The sequence below is a fragment of the Heterocephalus glaber genome, unplaced genomic scaffold, assembly GCF_053883595.1.
Source record: "Heterocephalus glaber isolate CG9 unplaced genomic scaffold, H.glaber_assembly_v1.0 deba00001442, whole genome shotgun sequence".
Taxonomy (NCBI): Eukaryota; Metazoa; Chordata; class Mammalia; order Rodentia; family Bathyergidae; genus Heterocephalus; species Heterocephalus glaber.
In genome coordinates, this window is record NW_028258296.1 from 54,763,337 (window position 1) to 54,790,553 (window position 27,217).

General features: G+C 38.0%; 1 protein-coding gene across 1 annotated transcript; it reads right to left on the reverse strand.

The window, feature by feature from the left end:
* Positions 1-1,365: 1,365 nt before the first annotated feature.
* Positions 1,366-24,227, reverse strand: Fmo5 (flavin containing dimethylaniline monoxygenase 5). The gene is made up of 8 exons (XM_004853885.4): positions 24,057-24,227; positions 19,748-19,936; positions 17,499-17,661; positions 15,984-16,126; positions 12,335-12,534; positions 9,486-9,838; positions 7,004-7,076; positions 1,366-2,620 (listed from the first exon to the last, which is right to left on the reverse strand). Exons 1-8 carry the CDS (start codon positions 24,189-24,191, stop codon positions 2,281-2,283), a joined length of 1,596 nt encoding a protein of 531 aa, XP_004853942.1. The 5' UTR covers positions 24,192-24,227; the 3' UTR covers positions 1,366-2,280.
* Positions 24,228-27,217: the final 2,990 nt, after the last annotated feature.

A 27,217-nucleotide genomic window follows, 5' to 3' on the forward strand; every position in this document is an offset into this window, starting at 1 on the left:
TATCCATGTTAATCTTAATCACCTGCCTGAGGTAGTGTTTGTCAGATTCCTCTGCTGCAGTTAATTTTCTTGCTTCTCATATTGTAATTTTTGGAAGGAAGTCAACCTGTTCAGCTCACTTAAGAAATAGAGAGTTAATGTTCATTTCCTTGAAGGCAGAGTGTCTGCATAAATTAGAGTTCTGTATGGGAGCTTTGTCTGTCCATCTCATTTATTAATTCAGCCATTTACATCCATATGGATTCAGGTTTTTATGTTTTATGTTATAATCCAGTACTAGGTTGGTTATTTGATTCCTCACATTTTTTCCAATTTGGCTATTGTAATCTCTTTCTCATGGTTCCTGTGTCCCTTTGACACACGTTATTCAATTTGTGTTTTAGTATTTCCTCACTCTCTGGCATGAGAATACTTTTTTTTTGGTAAGCAGATTTAATATAATTGGGGAAAATGATATAAATTTTAATATAATTAAAGAGCAAAATGTGTACATCAATAAAAGTACATACTCATCATTAAGGCTTTGTATCTTGAATTGTTTTGAATTAATACAGTATTATCCTATTTACAGCTTAACTTCAGCTTGGTTTAGAAATCAGTGAGTTTTTTGTAACTTCACACACATAAGTAAACTTTTACACGTAAGTAAGATATGACAGTCAAGTCAATTTAAATTTACCCACTTTAAAGAAGAAACTGGGATATTATTGTGGATAACTAGGAATTATAGTATATAGAGGACTATTAATTGAATACATTTCTATCCTCCCAGAGAGGCAAATTTATAGTATAAATGATAAAATTTAAAAAGCAGGAGACCTTCAATTTACTTTTAAATGAGAGTAATCTGTAGATTAAAAAAATACTAGAGCCCTTTTAATAGGTGCCTAACCCTCAGTATCACAAAGATTGGGAAAGTAACATCAATCCTCAGTTTTCTACTTCTCAAAAAGTAAATTGGGGGACTGGGGATTTAGCTCAGTGGTTTCACCGCCTCCTTCACAAGTTCAAGGACCGGGTTCGATCCCCGGTACCAAAAAAAAAAAAAAAAAAAAGTGCATTGGGTGAAATGGTGGCAGTTGTCCAAAACATTTATATGATTAGGAAGAAGCTTTATTTCTCATATTTGTAGTTCTCTTTAAGTATATATTAGTCTAATATTCTTTCAGTTGTTCAGATTTATTTTAATGGTTAAGTAATTGGCAGCAATACAAAAACTTATAAACATTATACAATAGCTATTTATGAAAATATGCCCGACTGGTACTTCTAGTACCTTTCTTCGTTGGGCTCAGTGTGCTTGAACACTGACATTTAGTTCACTTCTCCGTGAACCCAGAAGAGAGCAAAACTTCACAGATGAAACAGAATCAGGCAGCAGTCCTGGGATGAAAACCCAAGTCCCTGCTTTTTATTTCATTTGCCCTGTTTTTCAGAACTCTATATAAGTGGAACACTCATATTTCGTTAATATCAATTCTAATTTAAGACATAAATGACCTTTTTGATTTTTTTTTTTTTTTTTTTTTTTTTTACTTCGACTGTTTATAGGAAGAAGAGAGGGAAAAAAAGTCACATTTTTTAGCTCACACCACCAACGGTTAGCGGCAACTTATTTCATTGGATTTTGTTGGATCCTAATGTGGGAACTAAGATTCAAAAATAAACAAAAAGATAGGATAGCTAATTTAAAATTTTCATATATCTCAACCAAGTAGAATTTATTGGTAGTGCTAAATTATTCAAATGATCTATCAGCCAGAAGTGGAAAGTACTTTCTTTATTAAGAATATAAAGACATATTCCTTAAGGAAAAGGAATAAAACTGACCAATTATCAGGTACATTAATGAATAGCAAGTAAAACAAAATCTCTTGGGTATTTCTATGTCTTATCTATACAACCATTGTAAGACCAATATTGTATCTCATATATCTCAGAAAATGTACATTTAGTTACAGCAAGAACAGGAGTTATACAATAATTTCTTCTGGATACTGACTTGGGATCACTATTATAGTATTTAATAAAGAGATGACTAAAAATATCTGAGCTCACAGTCTAGGTATTACTAGAATGAAAAAATGATCAAGAGAGAAATGGAAATAAGTCCATTCAAATAAACCTGGAATTTCACTGTAGGGAAAAGATTAATGCTTTTGGAAGAGAAATGAAAGATTTCTGGGCAATAGGAAGCTGAGACTTGTTGAATCTTGTCAGATTCTAATGGCATCTCGACCAAGCTTCCCAGTGAAATCCAGGGCATTGACAATGGACTATCTAGATATAAGCCATAATTATAGCAAAGAAAACAACAGCTAGCATAAACCGGCCCATTGTCACTACTGAAGTCATGCTCTCTTCAGTTACTCTCGTCTTCAGAGGCTTCCTGATACGATCTTCCATGGTTAAGATAGTTTTTCGAGCCTCATCCCACTTTCCAGGGCCCTGTAGACGATAGTGGACTGGAGTACAGGGTCCAATGAGTAACTGTAAAGCCAGCTTGGGGTCAGTGAAGGCCAGAGACAGCAGCTTGGGCCTGACTCCCACCAAATCAGCAAGCTCTTCCATTGTTGCTACATAGTCTCCCTGAATGGTATGGCGTTGGGTGTCCACATACCTGAAGTAAAGAAGACAGAAGCTATAGTCTATCAACAATTCAGTCAGTCAACCAGTCCATTCATCAATCCATGCTTTCTGAGTGCTTGTTATTGGCTTGATATTGGGCTAGGCATTGTAGAAAGTGTTGAAGAAAGATAAGACACTGTCACCGTCCTTAACAATCTTTTGATTGACTAGAGGAGTCGAGACCAATATCCATAAAACAAAGAAGGCTGTTGCAGTTTTTGACTCTTAAATAGAAATGCAGAGAGCGGGTGGTTAAAAGAGGGTTATCATATTAGGTCCTTGAAGGACGTGAAAGTTACAGATCAGATGAGCCACAGGGTGAAGAATAATGTGAGAGTGCACAGCATATATGCATGGAATGTTCACGGGCATTCCTATACTTGTGGAAAACATGAATGTATGTAGAGTCAGGCATAGCCCACCTAGATCCAGAGAACACTTTATGGAAAAGAAAACTCACCACAGAAATTCTCAAGCATGGGGTTCTTATTATTTTATGAGGCCAATGGTGATAGGGTCTAAATGACAGTATTATAGGTAGCTAAGTTAGATAGAACTTAATATACAGTCAGAGAGGGACTGGGGTCTCAAGGAAGTCCGTAAAATCTAAAGACATCAAAATTGTGGCTGGAAGCGCATCTAAAGGCTAGGCCTCAAAATAAAAATGCAATGGCCAGGCCTACATCCCTCCCTGAGGGATAAACAATAACTTGAGAGTGTATTGTAATTAGCACTACCTGGTCCAGAAAGTCCAGATAGGAATCAGTCACTCAGGTGGGTGACCAGAGTACCTGGACCCATCTCCCTAAAAACATCTTTGCTCTTTCCATGTACTCTTGCTACGTGACTTGTTTCCCTATTGGATCAATGTTAGCTAAGCAGCTATACTTACAACCACTTAATAGTTTCCCCTGGGCATTAGTCTTGCAGCGTGTATTGTTTATATACTGACTATCGCTAGCATTGCTTAGGCAAGTGTCATTTCAACCGGTCAATTCTTGTTTGCATGAGGTACACTCATATGTCTGTTTACTTGTTTTATATCAATTATTTTATTTAGAACATTGTATTCACCTTTGATGTTTGTTCCTAGTGAAATCTAATAATAAGTTCTGGTCATTTTCTTTTACTAATTTGTATTTATTTTATTTGAGAAAAACAACCTATAACCTACAGTCTATAAAAACTCTTAGTGTAAGTACATTAGATACAGTTTTTATACTTCTCCAAAACTCAGTGATATTCTTTTACAATACAAAATAGACATGTTTGGGATACCGAGACTGAACACCAAGGAAGTACCAAAAGATCTGCAAAAGAGAAAACTGAAAAAGGGAGAAATGTTAACATAGCAGAGAGGAAAAGTCTGTTATGAAATGGAGAACAAAAAGATGTGTCCTTATTGTCAACTATTCATAATACAGAAATGATAGAGCTTGAAAGAAGAAACGAATCTAAAAAATTCCAATAGTGGTCAATGATTATAATAATTCTATGGGTGGTGACAGAGTTGACCAACATCTGCTATCCTGTAATCAAAAAGCGAGGAAAAAATATTATAAAATATTTATGTACCTTCTGGACCAAACAATATGGAACTCGTTTGTTATTTATTCCAAACAAGGGGGTTCAAAAAGTCATTTACAATTTAGATTAGGTCTAATAGTCCAAATAATTGAAAAAAATGGGATAGCGAAACGCCAACCAGGACATCCATCATGGATGTCTTCACCATTAGGTTTAGTGGGTAGACATTTTATTGAAATTGTGCCACCCACAGAAAAAAAGGAAAGGTAAACATGATAGTGTATAAAGTGTGTTCTTCAAAGAAAGACAATGCAAAAAAGAATTCAGAGACTAAATACTGCTACTCACATTGTAACACTGCATTGTGTATTGAATGTTTTAAGATATACCATACACAGAAAAATTATTGAATAAATTTGATAAAATTGCCATTTTGGTTTTTTGTTTTTGTATTTTGGTACCAGGGATTGAACTTGGAACCTTCCACTTGGGAGGCAGGCGCCGGAACCATTGAGCTAAAACCCTGGCCCTAAAATTGCCATTTTTATATTTCCTGTTATATTATCCTATAAAAATCAATGAAAATGTCTAATTATTGGTCATTCTGTATTTAAATAATTGGACTGATAAATGGATAATCCTATAGGTTGATTATAGTTTGACCCATGGTACATACATTATGACTTAGTGATATAAATGACCCCTGAGAAAGGCCCTTGGTGGCAACCCACTTTTGAGACACCTCCTGTCTCTCAAGAGCTATCTCTCAAAAAACCTTTCCTACACTTAACTTCCATTGTCCCTTAATATTCATTCTTTGATATTTGGGAAACACAAACTTGGCACATCTGAGATCTAGCAGGTTTGGAGTTATATTTCTCCTATGTCCCCAGGGCTTCCCAGGGTCACTGTTAATTTGGAATCCTGAAAGGACAGGGAAGGTGACCTACCTACTGGAAGTGGACCTCCAGGTGGATTGATTATACCAAGTGTGGATTTGAAGAGCGCAAAAGCCTTTTTAGAGGAAGAATGTGATTAACAGTGAAATGTGAAAGAAGTAGGATTTGGAGAGATAATGAGAGGCTTTCACTTTTTACTTTCTACCATGAAAATAAAAGAACAGTGGTACAGAAAGGAAGTTAAGAAAAAAGGCAAGTCAAGCTAATTGAGACTGAAGAATCCAAAAATGAGGATAGGAAAACATGATGGAAAATATGAGGTAAAAGTGGTAAGATGAACTTTTGGGGAACTGATAGATGGCCAAGTAGGAACTTACTGAAATGGCACTAAAGTTTAGAAGAGAAGATGAGACAGTTTTGAAAGAACTCGAGAGCTTTCCTTACTGGAGATTATTTAACTGAAGGGTTTGTACACATGTTTTTATTTTTCCTGCAGTAGTAGGTCAGGAGCTGTGGTATTTAGAAGGTAAAATGTTCACTAGTTAAACTGCCTTGAAGGGTTGACAGGAGGATTAAACAAACTCCATCTACATGAAAAGCTGAACATGTGCATAGTCAATTCCCAGTAACAGTTCAATCTTGTCCTTGGGAACTGCTCACAGAAGGTGGTGGTCAGACAAAAATAAGTCAAAAGAGAGAGCAAGAGAATTGAAATAAGATGGTTTAGGGCCAGAAAAGAAGGAAAAGAAAGCACTCAATGAAGAAATGACTCCAAGAAAGGAAGGCCAACCGCAGTAGTGAGGGAATCTGAAGGTGGTTGTGGATGATCTTTTTTTTTTTGGTACTAGGGATTGAACTCAGGACCTTGGGCTTGCAAGGCAGGCAGCAGAACCACTGAGCTAAATCCCTGGTCCATCATTGTGGATGATATTTGAGAAAGTAATTTCAGGAGTAAGAAGTGGAGTTACAATGCAGGGCTCAGGAGGAAGCATGGGATAAAGAAACTTTATTATAGCAGGGGGTTCTTTTGTGTTTGTTTTTTGAAACAGGGTTTTGCTATGTAGTTCAGGCTGGCCTTGAACTCACTGTGTAGCCCAGACTGGCCTCAAACTTGTGATACTCCTGCCTTAGCTTCCCAAGTGCTAGAATTAGAAGTGTGTGTCACCAAACCCAGCACTGTAGAAGTTTGAAGAAAATAGGAAAACATTTGCCAGGGTAACAGTTAAATAAAACTTTCTCTTCCCCCAAGGTAGGGGAGAATTATGCTAATATGTATAATCAGTTGAAGAAAATCACCTCTTTGGGCCTAGAATAATCAATGTCTACTTTGTCCAAATAGAAACCACCCAGAGACTGAGCTCAAGTTCTGAAATTCAGAATATTAAATTAGTGTGCTCACCAAAGCCATAAGTAGCCTGCTGATTTTACCACCTTCCCAAATCGTGACTTTTCTCTTGCCCTGAGCCACTGTGACCTGAGTGTTCTGTCACCTGATGACAGCCAGCAAACTGGTCACTGCAGGTTTGTAAATCTACGTACAGATTTGAAATTCAACCATATGGACCTCTCATTTATTCACTGTTACTTTTCTATCTAGTGGCCCTGCTAGTACTTCAAATAATCCTCCCCCAAATAATATACCTGATTTTCTCTCTTTTTCTCTCCATGTGTTTTTTTCCCTACTCGACTTTTCTTTTATACCCTAAACATAGGATTTTAAGCATTTTTCTTTTCTCTCTCACCCCCTCCCCCATGTAGTGCAATATTGTTCTCATTAAGATATAAGTAGAAAAAATAACCCTATATACATATATACATATATGTGTGTGTATATATCTATATATCTATATATCTATATCTATATCTATATATCTATATCTATATATCTATATCTATATATATATATATATATATATATATATATATATATATCTGAGGGAATTTCTTACCTTTTTGCTATTTCCTCCTGAGCCTTAGTTATTTCTGCCATCATTTCACTTTGTGAGGGCAATGTCTTTAGCCCTAAAGAGAAAAATTAAACATTTAAGTGTAAAATTAACTTAGTAGAAATAATAATCCTATTAGCAATCATTATGCTCTGGAGAATTCAAAGAAGTACAGGATAACTTTCCATACTCTGTAATTCACTTGATCTCTGTATCCTACCACCACCAAAATACGATACGATGAGCATTCCTAATCTAAAAATCAGAAATCTGAAATGCTGCAAAATCCAAAAGTCTGACCATTGACAAGATGTCACAGATAGAAAATTCCACACCTGCTTTCATCTCATGTAACAAATCACAGTCAAAACACAGGTACACTAAAACTACTGTAAAAATTACCTTCTGGCTATGTATATAAATATATATAATGAATAAATTAATTTCACCTATCCTTAAGATATTTTATTAGGTATATGCAAATATTCAAAATCTGAAAATAATCTTATATCCAAAACTTCTGGTCCTATGCATTTCAAATGAGGAACACTTATCTGTATCAATATGTGTACCTTACTCTATTCTTCTTTGTCTTTGGGAAATATTTTTGTTCTATTCTGTCTTACAACCAATACTTGCTTCCTCTCTTACATAATCTTTCAGTTGTGGAATGAAATGTGGACATGAGCAAAGGATAAATGGCCTTAAAAGTATATGAAAAATGAGGCATAATGTAGTCAATGGGCAGGGAGTGACAGGCTTATCTGCACTGCTATCTATCGATAACAAAGAGGTGGCTTTTGGTGTTTTTTGTCTTGTTTTGTTTGTGGTACAAGGGATTGAACCTGGGGCCTTTACACTAAGCTATATCACCAGCCCTTTTTTAAATTATCATTTTGAGATAGAGTCTTGCTAAGTCATTAAGTTGCACAGGCTGGGCTCAAACTTGGAGTCTTTCTGCTTTAGCCTACCAGGTTCTAGGATTACAGGCATATGCTACCATGCCTGGCCACAAAAAGGTTTTACGCCACAAGAGAGAAGGAAATAAAGATAAACTATCTTACTGTTGGCCAAAGTCCTGTAGAAGATAAGCCTCACCCTCTAAGCTCTTACTTGATAAGAGTGTGATTAGTAACTCATAACACCCAGTCATGACAGATAAATTTCAGTGGTGACATACTATTCCAGTAGTAGGAAATTAATACCAAGGAAATGGCTAGACAAAGGCTAAATAGCATTTAAACTAATATAAACAACTCCAGTTCAAACAATTACCCTTATGCCCAGATACGTAGGCACTATATATACTACCCAGAAAATTTTAACCATGTCTGACCCTAAAGTGTTCTGAAACATAGGATTTCAGATGTCTTACCTAGTACAATCCTTGTCTCTGAAATATTCATATCGAGTAGTTATCTCATTCTTCCTTAAACACCTTTGGGCATGGGGATTTCATTACCTTCTAAGAAGCCAGTGATATGTTTGACTGCCCTAGTTGCTAGAACATTATTCTTTGTATTGATCCCTGAATCTCCTTCTCTGCAACTTGCACCACTGGACCTTACCCTGTCTTCTGGAGTCAAAGAGTTTAACACTTGACAGGCCTTGAAACATGTGAAAACAACTGTCACAACTCTGTTAAGTCTCCTCATTTCCAGGCTACACAGCACAAGTTCCCTGTATAGCACAGGTTTCACATGCTCTGCCACCTTGGTTGCCCTTTTCTGGGCATACTCGAATAATTCCTGCTGAGCCCCTCCTAACATGCCAGACTCAGAAATTCAGCACTCAAAAATAGCTTTCTGTCAGGCCAGGGATGTAGCTCAGTGGCTCAGCACCTGCCTGGCAAGTATGAGCCCCAGAGTTCGATCCCCAGTACCAAAAAAAGAAGAAAAAAAGCTTTCTTTGTTTTCTCATGTGTTTTTTCATTTTAGCCATGCAATTATTATTTATATCTATAAATAAATGAGACACAAATGCTTCATTCAGAGTAATCACAAGAAACATATTTTTGTTTGGATGCTCAAGAAACACATTTTGGGCCAGAGATTTAGCTCAGTGGTTTCCCTGCCTACTGCGTAAGCGCAAGGACCGATCCCCGGTACCAAAAAAAACCCCACATTTTGAGATTGATTTCCAAATTACTTCTCATAGTTCAACCATAAGTTTTACTTTTATTAGCTAGAAGCATTATGAATGAGGTCTAGTTCTTTGGTTGGGGGAGGCAGCCAATTTATATTAAAAAAAAGAACAACAGATCTGTGTAGATTAGATAGACAAAGATATGTACAGTATTCTGTAGTGCAGTTCTCTCTTATCCCATTAACTCTTATTGCAGTGTTTCCTTGTTTTCTAGTACTTTGTGTTGGGCCCAATTAGGGTCACATGTACTGTGGTACCTCTAGCTCTTTAGAAGAAATTACATAAACACGATCAAACATATCACCAAGTACTTAAGTAATCAATTTGTATAGTCACTTACCTTTAAATACTTGAGTAGCCCAGCGTCCTTGGAGCTCTGCAATAGGCATAATGGCTCCCAAGGGCTGTATCAATCCTATAATGGCAAGAGTTGGCCTTTCCAGGTTAGGGGGGAAGACCTTTTTATACAGTGGTACCTTGTTTTTCACCACTTTGATAGAATCTTCCAGAAAAGGAAAGGCAAAACTATAGCCTGTGGCAAAGATAACTGCATCTATGTCGTCTTCCCTGGAGCCATCCTCAAATATGGCAGCTGTCTCTGTGAATTCCTTCACATTTCCTTTCACCTTCACCAAGCCAGCTATTATGCGATTTGGCAGATCATCATTTATTGTTGGGTGCTGGCTCAGTGCTCTGTGAGTGATGATAAAGATGAAGAGAAGGAAAAATGAAAATGACCACAAGAAAGGGGCAGAGGGGAGGAGAGAGAAAGAAATTAGCACTATGTAAGTAAAATCCTGCTTTGGTGGAGATACTTAACAAATAATATCCCCTCATCTATCCATAACATTTTGGAAAGGTCTACTTTATTCCAACCTGGCACAATTCAGGATCTCAGCAAGAGTTTGGATCCTGGGTGGCATTCAAAGGGAGAATATTGGAGAAGCGAAAGAAGAAGAGTTGTATATGTGGTTTCTCAAGTAACAGTAATGCTCTTTGGTACGATAAGGCCATATGCCAATAGTTTATATATCAAGAAGTCTGACAGAATATCAACATTTTGTTCATTCCCATTTCCAGTTCTAAAAGCCCAAGAGGTAGACTTAGACCATCATTTTCCAAACCATGTGATAAATTATATATGTAGAGAAATTTATAGTTTAAAATTTTATTTTCTTTTTTGAGACAGGGTCTCATTCTATAGTTCAGGTTAGCCTTGAACTCATTGTGGTCTATGCTGGCCCTGAACTTGCAGCAGTCCTCCTGCCTCAGCCTCCCAAGGGCTGGGATTACAGATGTGCATCACCTCACCTTGCTTATCCAGACTTTTTGGGTTTCATGCCTGATCAACCTGGAAATGTATTTAATCACTCTTTTACTTTTGCCTTATAGTCTAGGTATACAAGATTATGTTCAGGTCCCAGGGCATAATGCTACACCCCAACTGTATATCCCAACCCTATTTGTTTGGCTATCTCTTGTTATTCCACAAGATTTCAGTTCATTTTGCAACCATGAAAGATACATGCACTTTAAAATAATTAGATGAGAGGTCATTTGGGAACACAGTATCCAGTTATCACCCCATTGATTAATTTTGAGGAGAAAAATATCTAATTGAGATACTTAGTAAATACCATGTTTTTACACATGATCAAATTTAGCATCATTAATATGAGATAAACTGACATTATATGGTTCCTGATGTGATCCACCAAAAATGTGCATCACTTATGTAGTATGTATGTCCAAAATGTTTTACCTGAATGTAATAAAGGCAAAAGCACCATCCAGTCAAAATTGAGAGACATTCTATAAAGCAATGCCTTTGATTCTTAAGAAAAAGGTTTATGTTAAAAGACAGAACTGGGCCGGGAATTTAGCTCAGTGGTTTCGTTGCCTGCTGCGCAAGCGCAAGGACCCGAGTTCGATCCCCGGTACCAAAAAAAAAGAAGACATGATAACTAAATGCAGTGGTGTGATTTATATCTTTCAGGATCCTAGATTTAAAATAGAAAAGAATAAGTTACAAAGAATATTCTTGGGACAGCTGTAGAAATTTGAAAATATCGATATTTTTGTAACACATTTTATCAGTATTAAATTTCCCAAGTGTGACCAGTGTACTACAGTTATAGGAGAATGCCCTTTTTCTTAGGTGATATATATCTTAAGTATTTAGAGTCACATGTCTTAGTGATTGCAACTTTCTCTGAAAAGATTTAGAAAAAGGTACGTCCTTAGGTATGTATGTATGCTATTTATTTGTGGACCTATCTATATTCCCAAAAGGAGAGAGAGAAAAATCAAATAGATAAAAAAATCAAATAGCTATTATAATAGGTGAACTCCAATAAAAGGTAGATGGGTATTCATTGTACTTACTATTGTGCAACTTTTCTATAGTTCTGAACATTTTCAGAAATAAAAAGTTGGACAAAATAAGTCAACCTCTAGAATTGCTTTTACGATCTACCTCCCTGGTGGTATGAGGACCCCATCCTTTATACTCTCAGTGCATTCTGTGTATCTTTATCTTATTCTGTTGTCTTTCTTTTAGTTAGTGTATTTAAGATAAGATTCATTTCTGGAATCTGCCCTTTACTACTTTTGTTGACATCGGGCAAATTAGTTTCTCTAAGTCTCAATATTTCATCCATAAAAAGGACATAAAAATTGTACCAATCTGAGGGTTGTTGTAAGGATTAAGTGAAATGTTGCATATAACTCCTTTAGCACTGTGACTATCTTATAGAAAATTGTCAGAAAGTTAAGGTATCATTACTATTATGGTATTACTGTTATGCCTCTTCGCTCTCTAATTCATGCCCAGGATAAATGCCTGGGTCACAACAGGTGCCCAGTACTTATTGAATGAATGAATGAATGAATGAATGATGCACTGCCTTCTACTACCATTTTGTTGTTGGGGATCGTATAAAAAGAACTGGTACCTGGGGGAATGAGAAAATGGTTAATGCCAAGGAGAATGACTGAAAACCTACAGACCACCAGAGCTTGGTCTTCTGTGGCTGAGAAGGTACACATCTTCAACCATTAAGAGTTTCTATGAGTTTTTTCTGAGTTTTCTTCTGTATCGGTAGAGGTAGTTGTACTCCTAGCCTGTGTTAACAGTCCTTGTTCTTGTGTTTTGGCCATGAGAAACCCCACCTTGTCCTAGGAACATACCTGTGTTTAGGTTTCAGGCCAAACATCTCATGGTCAAATCTTTCATTCATTTTTTTTTCCAAAAATCTATTTGATAATGTTTGGCCCAACATTTTTGACAAAAAATACAAAAGCCGAGAAGAAAACAACACATCGAAGGGATATCCGTGGCTTCCTACACGATTCAGGATCCATGCCCCTCTCCTGGTACTGAGGAATACCTGGGGCACAGGAAACATTGTTTGCTTTTGTCTCTTTGGCTTATAATACTTCAAAATCACCCCCACTTTCTTTAAGATTAAGCTCAAACTCATTAGTTGTGCTTTTTAATCCTGTACAATCTTTAAAAAAAAAATCACTGAAATTTTCCTTCCTGAATATTAACCTTATAATTAAATTGATATATTCACTGTCCAAGAATATATTGTGCCATGATCCACCACTGCATTTCTGTTTAATGCCATTATGCCAGAAATGCCCTCTCTCCTCTTAATCTTCTTGAGCCTATTCATTTTTAGGATCCAGAACAAACCTGTCTCCTTCATGAGGGTACTGCTGACCTTTCAGGGTGATAATTTTCTCTCCATTCTCCAAACTTCTTTAGCACCTACCACTCACAGAACTCATTAAAAATCATGAAATCATATAGTTGCAACCAGATGATCATCACTTAATCCAAAACCCTCAGTCTTTTTGCCATCAACATTGCATTTATTACCAAAAAACCCTCTTGTTAATCATTTACAGTGAACCCTTGACTTACAAACTCGAAAGGTTCCTGAGGGCTGGTTATAACTCATGTTGGCTGTAAGTCAATACAGCTGAGCTGTAGATGTTTATCCAGGTACATGCTATAGATAACAAGAGGAAGATGAATCCTCCACTAACCTAATTAAGCCAAGTTGCTTGTATGTCAGGTCGGTCATAACTGGAGGGTCCACTGTATATTGATGTGAAACTTTCAATGCTCTTAATTTCTGTCCCTCCAAATGTGTATTCTCCAGAGTGGGAGCACAGACTGAACATCTTTTAGTCTCCCCAGCACATCACCCTTACTTCCACTTACTGAGATTTGTGCCCTGTAAGTCACTGTGGTAAGTCCTTCATTCATTCTTATTTAACCAACACAACAACCTCCTGAGGAAGCCACTGCTAGCCCTATCTTATGGATGAGAGGCATGGAGAGGATGGAGATCATATAGCTAGTAAGTGGCAAGGCTGAATTTCCAACAATGTCTCACTGACTCCAGAACCTTTACTTAAGAAATATTGTATTGATTATCTATTGGAAAAAAATTTAAAATTAATAGTAGAACTGCAGGAAACTGGTCAGTCTGTGTCTTCTGTTGGCTAAAGTTCATGCTCAAAATTGATTAAGATTTGCTATTCAGTTACCTGGCAAAAGCATCATTTTTTTCTACAATATACAACACTCTGGAGGTGGTTTCCAGAGTTGTAAGGTATATAAGTATATTGCTTTATGGTCTTTTGTCTTAGCTATCATGTAAAAAGATGTCTATCTACAGAGGAATAATCCTTTGCTTCACACATACCGCTCACTGATGATAACTTAAACCTCTAGCATAATTGTTTTTAATGTCACAGGTGAAAGAACATACATGGTCTTAGTAATCAGTTTTATGTATAGGCCATATAACTTTTGATGAGTAAAGTAAATGCTCAGGGCCTTAATTAATGAATTCCCCATTTATAAAATAGTAATAATAATAATATATATACCACAAGGCTGTTTCTTGTAAGATATGTTTTTGTAAAAGATGTGGACATGGGGCTGGGGATTTAGCTCAGTGGCACTGCGCCTGCCTCACAAGTGCAAGGTCCTGAGTTTGATCCCTGGTACACCCCCCCAAAAAAAGATGTGGAGATGGTACACTGTGCTTTAAGCAAAATTTATAAATATGGTTTATGAGAAAAAGGTAAGAAAAATTTATGAAATTAACCTAGTAAAAAAGGGATATTTTCTCTGCATGAGAATTATACCAAAACTTCCTTGAGACTCTGAAATTTGTTAGGCCCATTTAAAAGTGTTGACTTATAAACAACTGCTCATAAATGTTATTTAAGTTGTAAAAAAATAAAAAAAGATGTGGGGCTGGGGATTTAGCTCAGTGGTTCTGCCGCCTGCCCTGCAAGCTGAAGGACCCAAGTTCGATCCACGGTACCAAAAAAAAAAAAAAAAAAAAAAGATGTAAAGCAAAAAGGTAGAACCCAGCAACTGAGTTTCTTCTGCTTGCATTACTGGTGTTAAGTGTGGTCCCTGCTATGCACATGAAGTTTTGCTGTGCATTTTCCAGGGCTTTCTCACAGATACAGCTGCCTCATGTGCACCTACTCTGAATGTTTTGCTTCTGGGAAATCTACAATTCCCCCATGCAGATAAGGCCCTGCCCCCTTAGATCTGACCATTTACAGGCCAGTGATATTAAAGAAAGCTCTTGCGTGGGTCTTCACTTCATTTTTTTCACATTCTTCTACTGTAAAAGCCACATAAACATTTTTACTTTCTTATTTACATAATTACTTTCTAATATTTGTGGAATAATTAACAGTAACATATGAAATCACTTTTATGCTTGTAGATAGAAATAAATACTGAGAATAAGTGTTAATGGAACAGAATTGCTAGGCAAAAGTCGTTTAACAAACTGTGGCATTAAGCTTCTGTTTAAAAAAATAGGAACTTGAATCATATTTGTTGATAAGAACAGCATAATTAAATTATTGATGAAAAACCAGGCATTTAGCTATTGCCAATAAAGTTATGATTCAGTGAAGACACCACAAATTATAATAATGACATGTCTTTTTTCTAGGAGTTTACAATGAAGACACTTTCTTCCCAGTCCAAGATCTACGATACAAGCTGAGTGTAATAGCACACACTTGTAATCCCAGCACTCAGGGGGCCGAGGTAGGAGGATCACCATGAGTTTGAGGCCAGCCTGGGGTACATAGTAAGCCTGAATTACATAGTGAGACCCTATCTCAAAAAACCTAAGTTAAAAAACAAAACTAAACAAAAAAAACTATGATACAGAAACCAAAACAAACCAGTAAACCAAGGAGATAGAAACTCCTTTAGAGTTGATGTCATTCTGTGTTACCTAACTGTATGTAAGGGCTGGTGTGAGCTGCTTGTGTGTACCACAGTGTGGATGCTCTTTATACTGATAGCCACATTGTCTTTGGAAAGATAAGAGAGCCTTTTTTCCATTTGGGAAGTGAAAAGGAAAACTCACCCACCCGCCTGTGAGGGAAGTTTTCAGTAACCATAGTGTACTTTCCTTTACATAAGAACATGGTGCTTCTGTTGGGCAACAAAAGCTCCTTACTGAATGCTACATCCTAACAATCTCTCCCAGCAATGACTTGCTTTTCATTAAAGCCAGAGGTTAACTGGCATCACGAGTACAGTCTGCATTCGTGAACTGATTCCTTAGCATGAGGCCAACTGAATGATGGAACTCTAGCCGCCACCTATGGGTCCTTCATTAGCGGTGCTCATGGTAACTGAGGTGATGAAACCATGCCTTGTATGTGCCCTTTGCACTAATGGGCTAGGTGCAGGTCTCATACTCTTTGTTGGGTCTGATTTCCTGGTGAGATTAAAGCTAAAGCGAAGTGAAGTAAGTCACTTATTGATCCAAACCTGCTTGGCTGTGTGGCTAATCTCTACAGCCAGATCCCCTCCAGAATTCCCAATGCCAATGATAATAACTCTCTTTCCAGTGAATCCCTCTGGGTTCTTATAGTCTCGACTATGAAAGTACTGTCCTTTGAATTTTTCAATTCCTGCAAGAGAAGAGAAAACAATTACTGGGTGATGACTTATATGATGGATTTCATTTATCAAGTCACTTGTTTTCTGTTTTTGTTTCTTTGCAGTTTAAAATTTATGCATTCTCCACATAAACTCCTTTTATTCATCTATTCTCTTGCTTTTCTGAACATTTTAGCTAATTTGTTGCTCTCATAGTTTCAGAATAGGATTTTATGATTCCCTTATCATAAGTAGATTTTGGATTTGCTCACTCACAAATCCAAACTGTTTCAGAAAATTTCCATTCTATTTTTTTTCATTTCTTTAAATACCTATACCCATTTCAATTAAAATATATATATATTTGCATATTCCCAAGTTCAAATAGAATGCATTAAAAAACAAATCTAAGCCAAAGACTGAAATTAAATTGTTCAAGGTTTCATTTCATCCTTACAAACTCAGTGTTTCTGTTTTTTCAATTGCTGAAAAATTCCTAGTCTGAACTAATGTTCAGCAAGAACTGCACAGTTTTTCTTTGGATCTTTAGGAAAACTAAAGTCATTGCGAAACTAAAGACATTCATACATCATTTAAGGAGACTACCTATAGTCTAAGAAAGGTGTCATAAGTTGATTTTGTTCATGTGCAAACATTATAGATGTACTTACACCAAACTTGATGCCATAGGTCAAATCAAGAGACATAGTAAATGTGACTGTTCTGGTGTAACATGACATACTGGGGATTTTTTTGTTCTTTTTTTTGTTTCTGTTTTTGTTTTGTGGTACTGGGGATCAAACTCAGGACCTTGCACTTGCAAGGTAGCTGTGGCACCACTGAGCTAAATCCCCGGCCCGGCAACTGTTTATAGTAAATTTTTTATAAGGAGAAAGAGTACACTCTAAATTAAGATAAAAAGTATAGGAAGTATAGACCAGTAACATAGTTGTTCATTATCAATATTATGTACTGTACATAATTTATGTGTTATAACTTTATGCACTGACAGTGGAGGTTTGTGTACACCATGACCACCACACACACTTGAGTAATGTTCTTTGTGCTCTAGCGCTACAACAACTGTGACATCACTACGCAGTGGGAAGTTTTCAGCAGCGTTATACTCTTATCACATTGTATATGCAGTCTGTCATTGATTGAGATGTCATTGTGTGGCACAACTGTAGATAGAGCTCTAATTTTCCTCCAATTTCCAAAATGACCATTGTCTCTGCACCCGAAGTGGCAGTAACACAAGTTACTGTGACATCTTTAGGGGAGCAAGCATAATTAAGGTAAGCCTTCATCCCAAGGCAATCACTCAGACTACAGCCCTCCTATGTTCCTTAGGGATCAGGTCACAGGCATGCTTCAAGAGTTTCATACTGGTAGATTTCTCACCAGGAAAGCTTTCCAGGGGAAGGTGAGCATTGGTGTGATGGCCGCTGCAAACCATGACTGCGTCAAAGATGTCCTTCTTCATTTTCCCTTCGTGTTCAGTGACCACCTCCCATTGGCCTGACGTAGAGAAATCAGGCTGCTTCTTCACAGTGCACACAGTAGTCTGAAAGGAAAAATGACAGTCACAGGATGGTAACTACAGCCATGCAGTAAACATCTTCTCTGACGTGACTCCCTGCAGAACCCTTCTCCAAGGGCTAATATCAGAGGCACCATCCCATCACAGGGCTCGTGCAGGGATATTTGGGTCTCATACCCCACGAAGAACTGTTTTGTTTGGGGACTGTTATCTGAGTGAGAAAATTTCTATGAGGCAGACTGCAAAATAGAGTTGGCAAACTAGTGTACTCTCCTCTGCTTCTAGAAAAGTGCAAGTTGCTGGATCTCTTGGACTATGCACTCAGGCACTGCAGTGCCCAAATGAGGCCTGGGTTTCTTCTGTGCTTTGGTGACACTCTGTGCACTAAATGCCTATCCCTCCCCCATCTTACATACCCAAGGCCTCTGATTTCCTCTTAGCCCAAGTCCTGTTCTCACTGGTTAGCCCTCAACATGTGACTGAGATACAGGGCTCCCTTGCCTGTTAGAGTAGGAAAACTGCTCAGTAGCTCTCATTTTATGTAAAGGAATCTGTTGTTGGCTTCCGTAAATGCCAGTTTTGTAAGTAACTAGAAAGAAAGAAGCCATGAGATAGGATAGTCAGTGATAAAATTTTAGCTTAAAAAAACAAAAACAAATAATAAACATGTGTTACTCTACTCAGCTTAAAAGGACACCCAGAATGTATTCCCATGTGGACTAATAGAGACACTACCTATACCTTCCTATAGCCTTCCTGGACTATTTATACGTCCTCCCAGTTATGTGATTTTACATGGGCTAGTGCTTCTTCTTGGATCACCTTTTCATTCCTTCTTCATTTAGCAAGTACCTACACAGTTCTCAAGACTGAGCTTGAACATCATCTCCTCTAAAACCTTCCCTAGAGCCTGATGCCTCATGTCCTCAGGAGTTGACCATCCCTCTCCGAGCTGCAGTGTAAAGACCTCTTAGCACTCACCACTCTGTAACCCTATTTTTATTAATTACATATAGAGTACATTTTTCTTTTATTTTTCTTTCTTCCTAACTAGATTGTAGAGTTACTGATTTTTTTTTTTTTTTTGGCTTTCATCTTCCCTGCTTGCTACAGTAACAAACTTGTTCCAGAAGTATTGCTGACATGAATGAAGAGAAACACCACTGGGCTGTAAATAACTGACTTTGGAAGGTGTCATGGTCATAAGGCAGAAGGTTTGAGCTTTTTTCCCACTGTCATAAATATCTGTTCTTTTATGGCCACGATTATAAATTATAGAAAAATTATGGAAGACTGTAGAGCAGTGGTGGTGAACCTATGGTATGTGTGTTATTGTTTTTATTTTAAGATGAAACATGTTAATGTAGGGTTTTTTCTAAACTAAAATCTTAGTATTCAGGTTTAATTGCAGTGCTGGCACTTTGTGATAAATAAGTGGGTTTTGGGTTGCAGTTTGGCACTCAGTCATTAAAAGGTTTGCCATCACTACTTTAGAGCATGAAGGAATCAGGAGTGATCAGATACAATCATATTGTTTTTCAACAAGGAAATTAAGACAACTTGAGGTTGAGAAACTTACTAGTCTAAGATCACAAGTTAATTAGTGGTGGAACCAGGACTAGAATTCAGGGTTTTGTTCAAAACCCTAATTCAGTATTCTTTCCTCTAGCAAAGTTAGCTTCTTTGCTTCCTCAATAACTTCCTAATTGTGATGTCACTGGGTTGTGGTGTTTACATAAAATAATTTATTGGAAAGTGCTTAGAAAAAAAAAAAGAATGTGCTTAGGAAAGTAGACCTAAGGAATAATGGACAAGTAGAACTTGAAGATTTTAAATTCCTATATGTATCATTTCCTCTCACCTGTTTTATTACAATCAAATAGTGGCTTCCTTTATCTGCAGCCAAAATATATAAAAGAGAAACCTTTCCATGGATAATTTTCATGTTCAGAGAGAACAGAGTAGAATTATTGTGTGAGTAGGATGCGTGTGTGTGTGCGTGCACATCAATCAAGCCAATCTTTACACTTACGCACTGGTAAATGAAGCCAAGTTATTCATTTACCTGATGAATAACTTCAAGGACAGAGCCACCCGCAAGATTCCCTACCTTGAACTGGATATACTTTAGAAGGCCAAATTCTTTGGCATACATCCTGAAATATTCTAGGACATGGGAGTTGTGCATGAAATTAGGATAATGATCTGGGATCGGATAGTCACTGAAGCACATCATTTCCTTAGAAGTATTGATGATCACTGATTTGTAGATACTGGCCCTTCCTTCTTCGGGATTTTCCTGTAGTGTAAAAGAATCATTTATGGCAACCTGAGAATTAATGTTTATAACTTATAAGTAGACACAAACATTTGCAAAAGTATTCTGAAAGAAATGCTAATTTCAACAAAAAGTGCACAGACTCATATGCAACCTTCACACCTTCCCATACTTGTACCTTCTGTAGTCCTTTTCCCTTGAATCTGAGTATCTTTATTACACTGGCATTCAATGACTTCCAAGGTTAGGCTGTATGCAGCCTTGCAGCTTCTGCCTAGATCTGATAGAAGGCTCACTCTAGTGGAAGCTATTGCCATATGAGAAGTCCAGCTACACTGAGACCACTGAGGGAAGTCTAACCTAAGCTCGTGAAGACAATGTCTGGGTTAGAGGAATATTCAGCCAGCCCTCAAAATTCTAGCTATCCTGGCTGAAGTTCTAACCATGCAAACAAAAAGACCATATCAAATGTGTAGTCTCAGCCATCACCTGATTGCAATCACATGAGATTCGAAGTGAAGACTGTTCAGCTGAGTGGGTAAGTCTCAAGAACTCCCACAGACATTGTGACATCGCTCTCCAGAAAACACTGTGCTAACTTACACTCTCTCCAGTGTAAATTTAGATTTGGCCCAGTTTTACTAAAACTGAGTAATAGTTAAATGAGTAAAAATGAAGTAAAGGGGAACATACACTGGGAAGACTATAAGTTAGTACAGTGTTTTCTGAGCAATGCTGCAATATATATATAAACCCTTGACACTTTTGTAGACTTAAAGAGAATTATTTGGCAAGCAAAGATTTTTGTTAAAGAATGTTAATGCCAGCATTATTCATAACATAAATAGGCACCAAGGTAAATGCTCAACAGATGACACTGTATCATTTCAATTTTAGTGTATGTGCTGTTGAAGCAAGCACTCAGCAGATTGCACTGAACTTTCAGAACCAGTACTCTGGATCCTTGCCTCCTAAAGCGTGGTTTGTGGACCCACAGAAAAGATATCTCTAGGGAGATAGTGAGAAATGCAGACTCTCAGGCCCTACCCCCAGACATCCTGAATCAGAAGTTGCATTTTAGCAACATCTTAAAGTGACTCAGAGACAGGTGAAAGTGAGAAACATTGTGTTAGATGATATTAATCCCTAATTCGGTGTTCTTCTCCCCCAGTGAACTTCTTTTTTAAAAAATTTATATATTAATTGGTACATTTTAGGTATACAATACGTTTACATTTATCATTGGGTGTTTGTACCTAACATGATGTATCTTAGTTCTTACTTTTTCCCCCATTACCTATGCACCCTTCACCCCCACCACCCTTCCCTATTTACATAGACTTTGTTTCCATTTTTTTTTTCTTATAATTTTTCCTTTCCTTTCTTCCCTTTCCCCTTCCCCTTCCGCCACCCCTCCACCTTTGGACCTTTTCCTATTTCAAATTATCAATTATTCATTTTAATCATTTTCATCCTTATTTACACTTTCAGTTTCTCACACTAGAGATACTATTCGGTATTTACACATGTGTGTCCTATTTATTTCACTTAAGAGTATGGCCTCAATATGCATCCATTTAGCTATAAATGACTCTAGTTTCTCATTCTTTATGGCTGAGTAGTACTCCATTTAATAAAAAAAAACCCCACATCTTCTTTATCCAGTTTCCAGTCGATGGGCACTTGGGCTGTTTCCAAACCTTAGCTATTACAAACTGTGCCACTATAAACATAGGTGCACATATATCACTGTGGTATGATTCTTTTAATTCTTTGGGGAAGATACCCAGTAGGGGAATAGCTGGGTCAAATGGGACCTCTAGTCCTAGTTCTCTGAGGTATCTCCATACTGATTTCCACAGTGGTTGCACCAGTCTGCACTCCCACCAACAATGGAGAAGGGTTTCTTTCTCCCCACACCCCTGCCAGCATTTGTTATTGGTTGATTTCTTGATAGCAGCCATTCTTTGTGCAGTGAGGTGGAATTTCAGTGTTGTTTTCACCTGCATCTCTTGAATGACCATTGATGTTGAACATTTTTTCATATATTTATTTGCTGTTTTTACTTCTTTGTCTGAGAAATTTCTGTTCATTTCAGATGCCCATTTTTGAATTGGGTCTTTGCACAGTTAACTTCTTTACTTCCTCAAAAACATGGGGTTTATGTGATTCCACAAAATAATGCAATATGACCCAAGCCTACTATTCTATTACTGAAATTCCACAAACAACAGGTCTTCAAATCCATTAAAATTTTTAACCCTTCCTGGAGTATGGAAAATCACCTTAACCAATTAGGACCTCATCCCTCCCTTTTTAACAGAAACAGACAGATTTTATAATACTGGGGATTGCAAAACATTAAATGGCCAAAAAAGGGTGTTTGTTGGATTTGTCCACACTCAGGCTTATTTTCCTCCCCTTTTTATTGAATTTAGTCTACGTAAATTGATCATTAGCATTTCTGAGCCCCATAACTCAAGTTCTCATTTTTTTGACTTTTAATAAGATTTTATGAGTCTGTTCTCAAATCTCTTTTAAGCTATCCCACCTATTTCAATCAAAGTATTCCAAGTTGTGACTGCATCACTGCCCTAATTAAAATTTTAGATGTTGCCCCATTTCCTACTAAGTTCCCATTTCTCAGCTTAAGACTCAAAACCTCCATAATGTCTCATATAATATCTTGTACCATATTCCATGTCTCCCCTCTTAGATTGCAAGCTCTTTGAATTGGCTTTCCCTAGAGTAAGTTAAGAAAATGCTTAATAGATAATATTTCAAATTGTATTGAGAAAGGTTATGTACAGAAAAAAGAAATAAATTTCACATACTACCTAACAAATTAATAAAATGCATTAAAATTTATTTCATATGTGTTGAATAAGATATATCTAGTACGTTCCCAAAACTTCCTATGGAAGACTGCAATAGTTCTTATTTTTGGCTGAACATTGACTAAAGATTATTGTCAATTAGAATTTATATATTCCTCAAAATGGAGCCAAGATGCAAAGAGATTGTACTTCTATTCAAGTAAAAAAATGCTATAAACCCACTTTTAAGTACTTAGCCAATACTGTGTTTTTATGAAATATGAAATACACAGTGACACCTCAATACCTTTCACTGTATCAGAAAATAAGTGAAAAAGCAAGCAAACACATGCCCATTTGGAGATCAAGGAAGGTACGTAGTTGATATATACTGTGACATTGAGCAAGTATAACCATCATTTAACTAGGTAATGTTTAAAAATTCTTACACCTTTGGACCTTTTCCTACTTCAAATTATCAATTATTCATTTTAATCATTTTAATCCTTATTTACACTTTCAGTTTCTCACACTAGAGAAACTATTCAGTATTTACAAAGGTGTAGGGGAGGTGGGAGGGGAAGGGGAAAGGAAAGAAGGGAAAGGAAAAATTTTGAGAAAAGAAAAAAATGGAAACAAATTCTATGTAAATAGGTAACGGTGGAGGGGGTGAAGAGTGCACAGGTAATGGGGAAAAAATAAGAACCAAGATACATCATGTACAGGTGCAAGCACCCAATGGTAAATGTAAATGTATTGTTTACCTAAAATGTACCAATAAAAGAATTTAAGGAAAAATTTTTAAAAAAATTGTTACTAATAAGTTGCAGGGCTGGATGTGCATATTAAAACATTTCAACTTTAAGTCTGAGCATACACAGGATGAGAAAACCCTGGTGCAGGTGCCCTCTGAGCTCTTAAGGCAAAGGACTTTTAGACTTTGCAAAGGTTGAAGATTGAAAATGGGAGATCCCTGGGAGGATGTGTAGCAAGAAATTCCAGCTCATTTTCCTATTAACACAGACCTGGAACAATCAATCACTCTCAATGTTCTAACCCTGGTACATTTCTAATGTTGTTATTTTGTTAGCCCATTCATGTCTCCCTGCTTTTACAGAGACAATAAAAAAAGAAAAAAGAAAACAATGCCTGTGTTGAATTTTTGTCACCCAGCAAAAGAAAGAAGAAAGTTGCGTAAAACCAGAGGGATGGCTGCGGAAAAGAGGTCAGCAGGCTGAATTCAGGCAGATTTAGTCTTGCTCAAGCTCAAGCTCACCACCTCCCTGGAGGGAAAGCTTCCAGTACTAAGGAACCAGGAGCCTTACCTGGTACCTCCAGAGCCCTCCGATGTCAGCGCTCCTTTCAAAGCAGACCGGCTCCAAGCCTTCCTCCAGGCAGCACTTGATGGACGAGAGCCCGCTCGCTCCGCTCCCGATCACAGCGACCCTTTTCTTGGTCATGGTCTCAGAGGGCTTCACCTGGCCGGGGCAGGATCGCTTGTGCTAAAGAATGACAGAAAACAGCTCACCAGTCACACCTCTCCGGAAGGAGACAGCCAGGCCCCCAGCTGCGGTAAGTGCTGCAGCGAGGAGCGTTTCGGGATCTGAGGAAACCGCCTTCCAGCCCAGTTGTGCTCTTGGCTGACGGGAGTCGGAGCTATTGGGAGGGGACCGCGAGCGCCTGGGAGCTCTGCAGGTACCTGACCTTGCCGCCTTCGCAGGAGCTCCCTGGGTATCTGGCAGCGATCTGACTTTGGGTTGCTATCAGAAATAAATACTCACAAACAACAGCAATAACCAATGCGAAGGCTCGGCCCGCCCCACCTTCTGCCAGCCAGCACCCGCCCACTCCTCTGCCCCCATTTCTCTTCCCAAACCGCAAGAAAATGTGGGTAGAATCCGCTTGGCACAGAAAATAATGATGATAATAAATATGCACCGTCTCCCTTTTTCAGTTCCCGTTTCCGCACTTGCACCTACACTCGTAGTGTAGACAGAGTGGCCCTCCACTCCCCTCTCCCAACTCGGCTTCACTTTGAGCTTCCTGCTTCTGCTTTAAAGCAATAAACTCCTGCTAGTGAAGCGAAACTGTCAACTTCCAAGCAAGCCTTGTTCCAACTGCCTGAAAGGAGAAAACCAACCTTTCCAGGGAGCTGTTTCGACAGCTGGCCCCGCTGCACCCTGTTTCACCTCCCTGTCCACTTCACGACTGGACTTCGGCTCTACACTACTGGCAGGGATTTACTTTAAAATTAAGCCTTTTGATTCCCGTTAAACTTTTTGAAAACCTTTTCCCCATGCATGGAACTGAGAGCTGAGAAGGAATGGATTATGCTTCCTACTTAGAGGAGTTTACAGTTTAGCAGAGGAGACCAGTACATGCATAGTAATTTCAATAAAATAAAAATACTTTTGCCGGGGATTTAGCTCAGCGGTTCAGGCGCCTGCCTCCCAAGCTCAATGTCCCAAGTTTGGTACCCGGTACCAAAAAAATAAAAAAAAATAAAAAAAAATAAAAATTCAGAGTCTTCTTTCTTACGGCTGGGGATTTAGCTCAGCGGTTTCGCTGCCTGCTGCGCAAGCGCAAGGACCGGAGTTCGATCCCCGGTACCAAAAAAATAAAATAAAACTTTTAAAAAGTGATTTCGCTCATGTAGTCATATGAATGAGTGGTTAAAGACACAAATGTCCACTTCTAAAATATAACTCAAAAGTTTCAGATATGAAATCATGTGGGACTGACAATGAAACAGGTACAGGCTTTCGTGCCCTGGGCCTCCCTGGCCCAGACTTTCATTTTGACAGGCGCAAGGCATGGATTGTGGCTGATGCTGTGGATTCTTGTTCACTTCCTACCACTCTGAATCAGGTTTAACCAAGGCGGTCCAAGGCTAACCAGTGCCAGTGCTGGATTTGGACTTATTGGGCACATCCTAAAAGTATTCTTCTGGAGTCAGTGGTTACCACTTCTTGAGGGTTTACCTTGTATGTTTCATAAGGTTTTATGGGAATTAGCCCATTGTATTCTCTCAGCAACCTCAGGAAGCAAGCGATACTATGATCGCTCCCACTTTGCAGGAAAATAGAAGCAGAGAGTAGCTAAGTAAACCACTGAAAAACAAAAAACTGCGCAGGAAATCCATGCAAAGGCAGGGATGCAAACCAGGCCAGCCTGGCTCCAGGTTGTTTCTGGAGCATAAGGTTTTTACTTCATATTTAGGGTCAAGTCCTTCTGCCATTTTTCATCTCTCTATTGCACTCTTTTCTTTTTGCCCAATGCCTTCCTTTGTACTTTTTACATTTTTGTTGAATTGGTCTTAGTTGAACTATAGCTTGCCTTACTTCAAGTACTTTAAAATGTATTCAAACACAGGTCTTTGGCTTGGAGAATCATTTTACTCCACCAGGACAATTCCAGCTCAATATGTGGTCTACATCAAGTGTGTCCAATCTGTGACCCCCTCATTTATTTTTGCCTCATTTATTTTTATTTTGTAAAAAATGTTGTAAAAAAAAGTTGTTTTTTGTTTCTGGTTTTTTGGTACCAGGGCTCGAACTCAGGACCTTGAGCTTGCCAGGCAGGCACTGTGCCACTGAGCTACATCCCCAGCCCAGGAAAGTTTTTTACTTATATACATTAACTATATTATAGTATCTTATGTGCAACTCAGAACAATTCCTCTTCACTCAAAAAACCTCCCTTTAATTTAAACTCTAAATTATATGAAAATGTAGTGAACCCACATACAGTAGGGAACACGTGGTAGAAGCATCCATTAATAGGACAAAGGGGGAAAGAGACTCAAGGATGGAGTCATATAAAAACATATGTACATATACACACATATGTACATATATATACAGAAATATATACTGTGCATATATATTTCTCAGTTGCCATTTTATCTTGCCCTGGACTCTCTCCTCACCTTGTTCCAGGAACACTTATTTAAATAGTATCCTCGCAGATTATCACCAAACAGAATGCCTTTTGTTGCCAAGTATCTTTCCTTTTGTATAATGCTACCTGTCAGGCCTGCCCTAAACCAATCGGAAAAAGCAAGCAACCGCAGCTTCTTAGTAAATAGGGCAAATGGACTCAAAATGTAGTATACAGCCCCCTGGTGCCGAGAAGTCCAGTAATTGTGTTCACACCCGAGCAGACCGTCCTTGGGCATCCAAGTCATAAATATTTCACCCCAGATTCCTTAGCCCCTTCCATACCTATATAAGCCCAATTCCTTTCCCAGTTAGCTGCTAATCTCTCTCTCCCCTGGTGTTAGCCCATTGGCTCACAGATGGAATCTCTCCCAGCTAGCCACCACTGTCTGTCTCCCAGTGTCACCCCATCCACACATGGATGTGGTAAACTCGACTTTTCCCACCTAGCTGCTAAAATCTCCTGATGTCTAGTCCCTGTTAACTGGAATAAACTTTCCTTTCAAAAGCCTATTTTTTGACAAGTGGATTTTTTTTTTTTTTTGGTA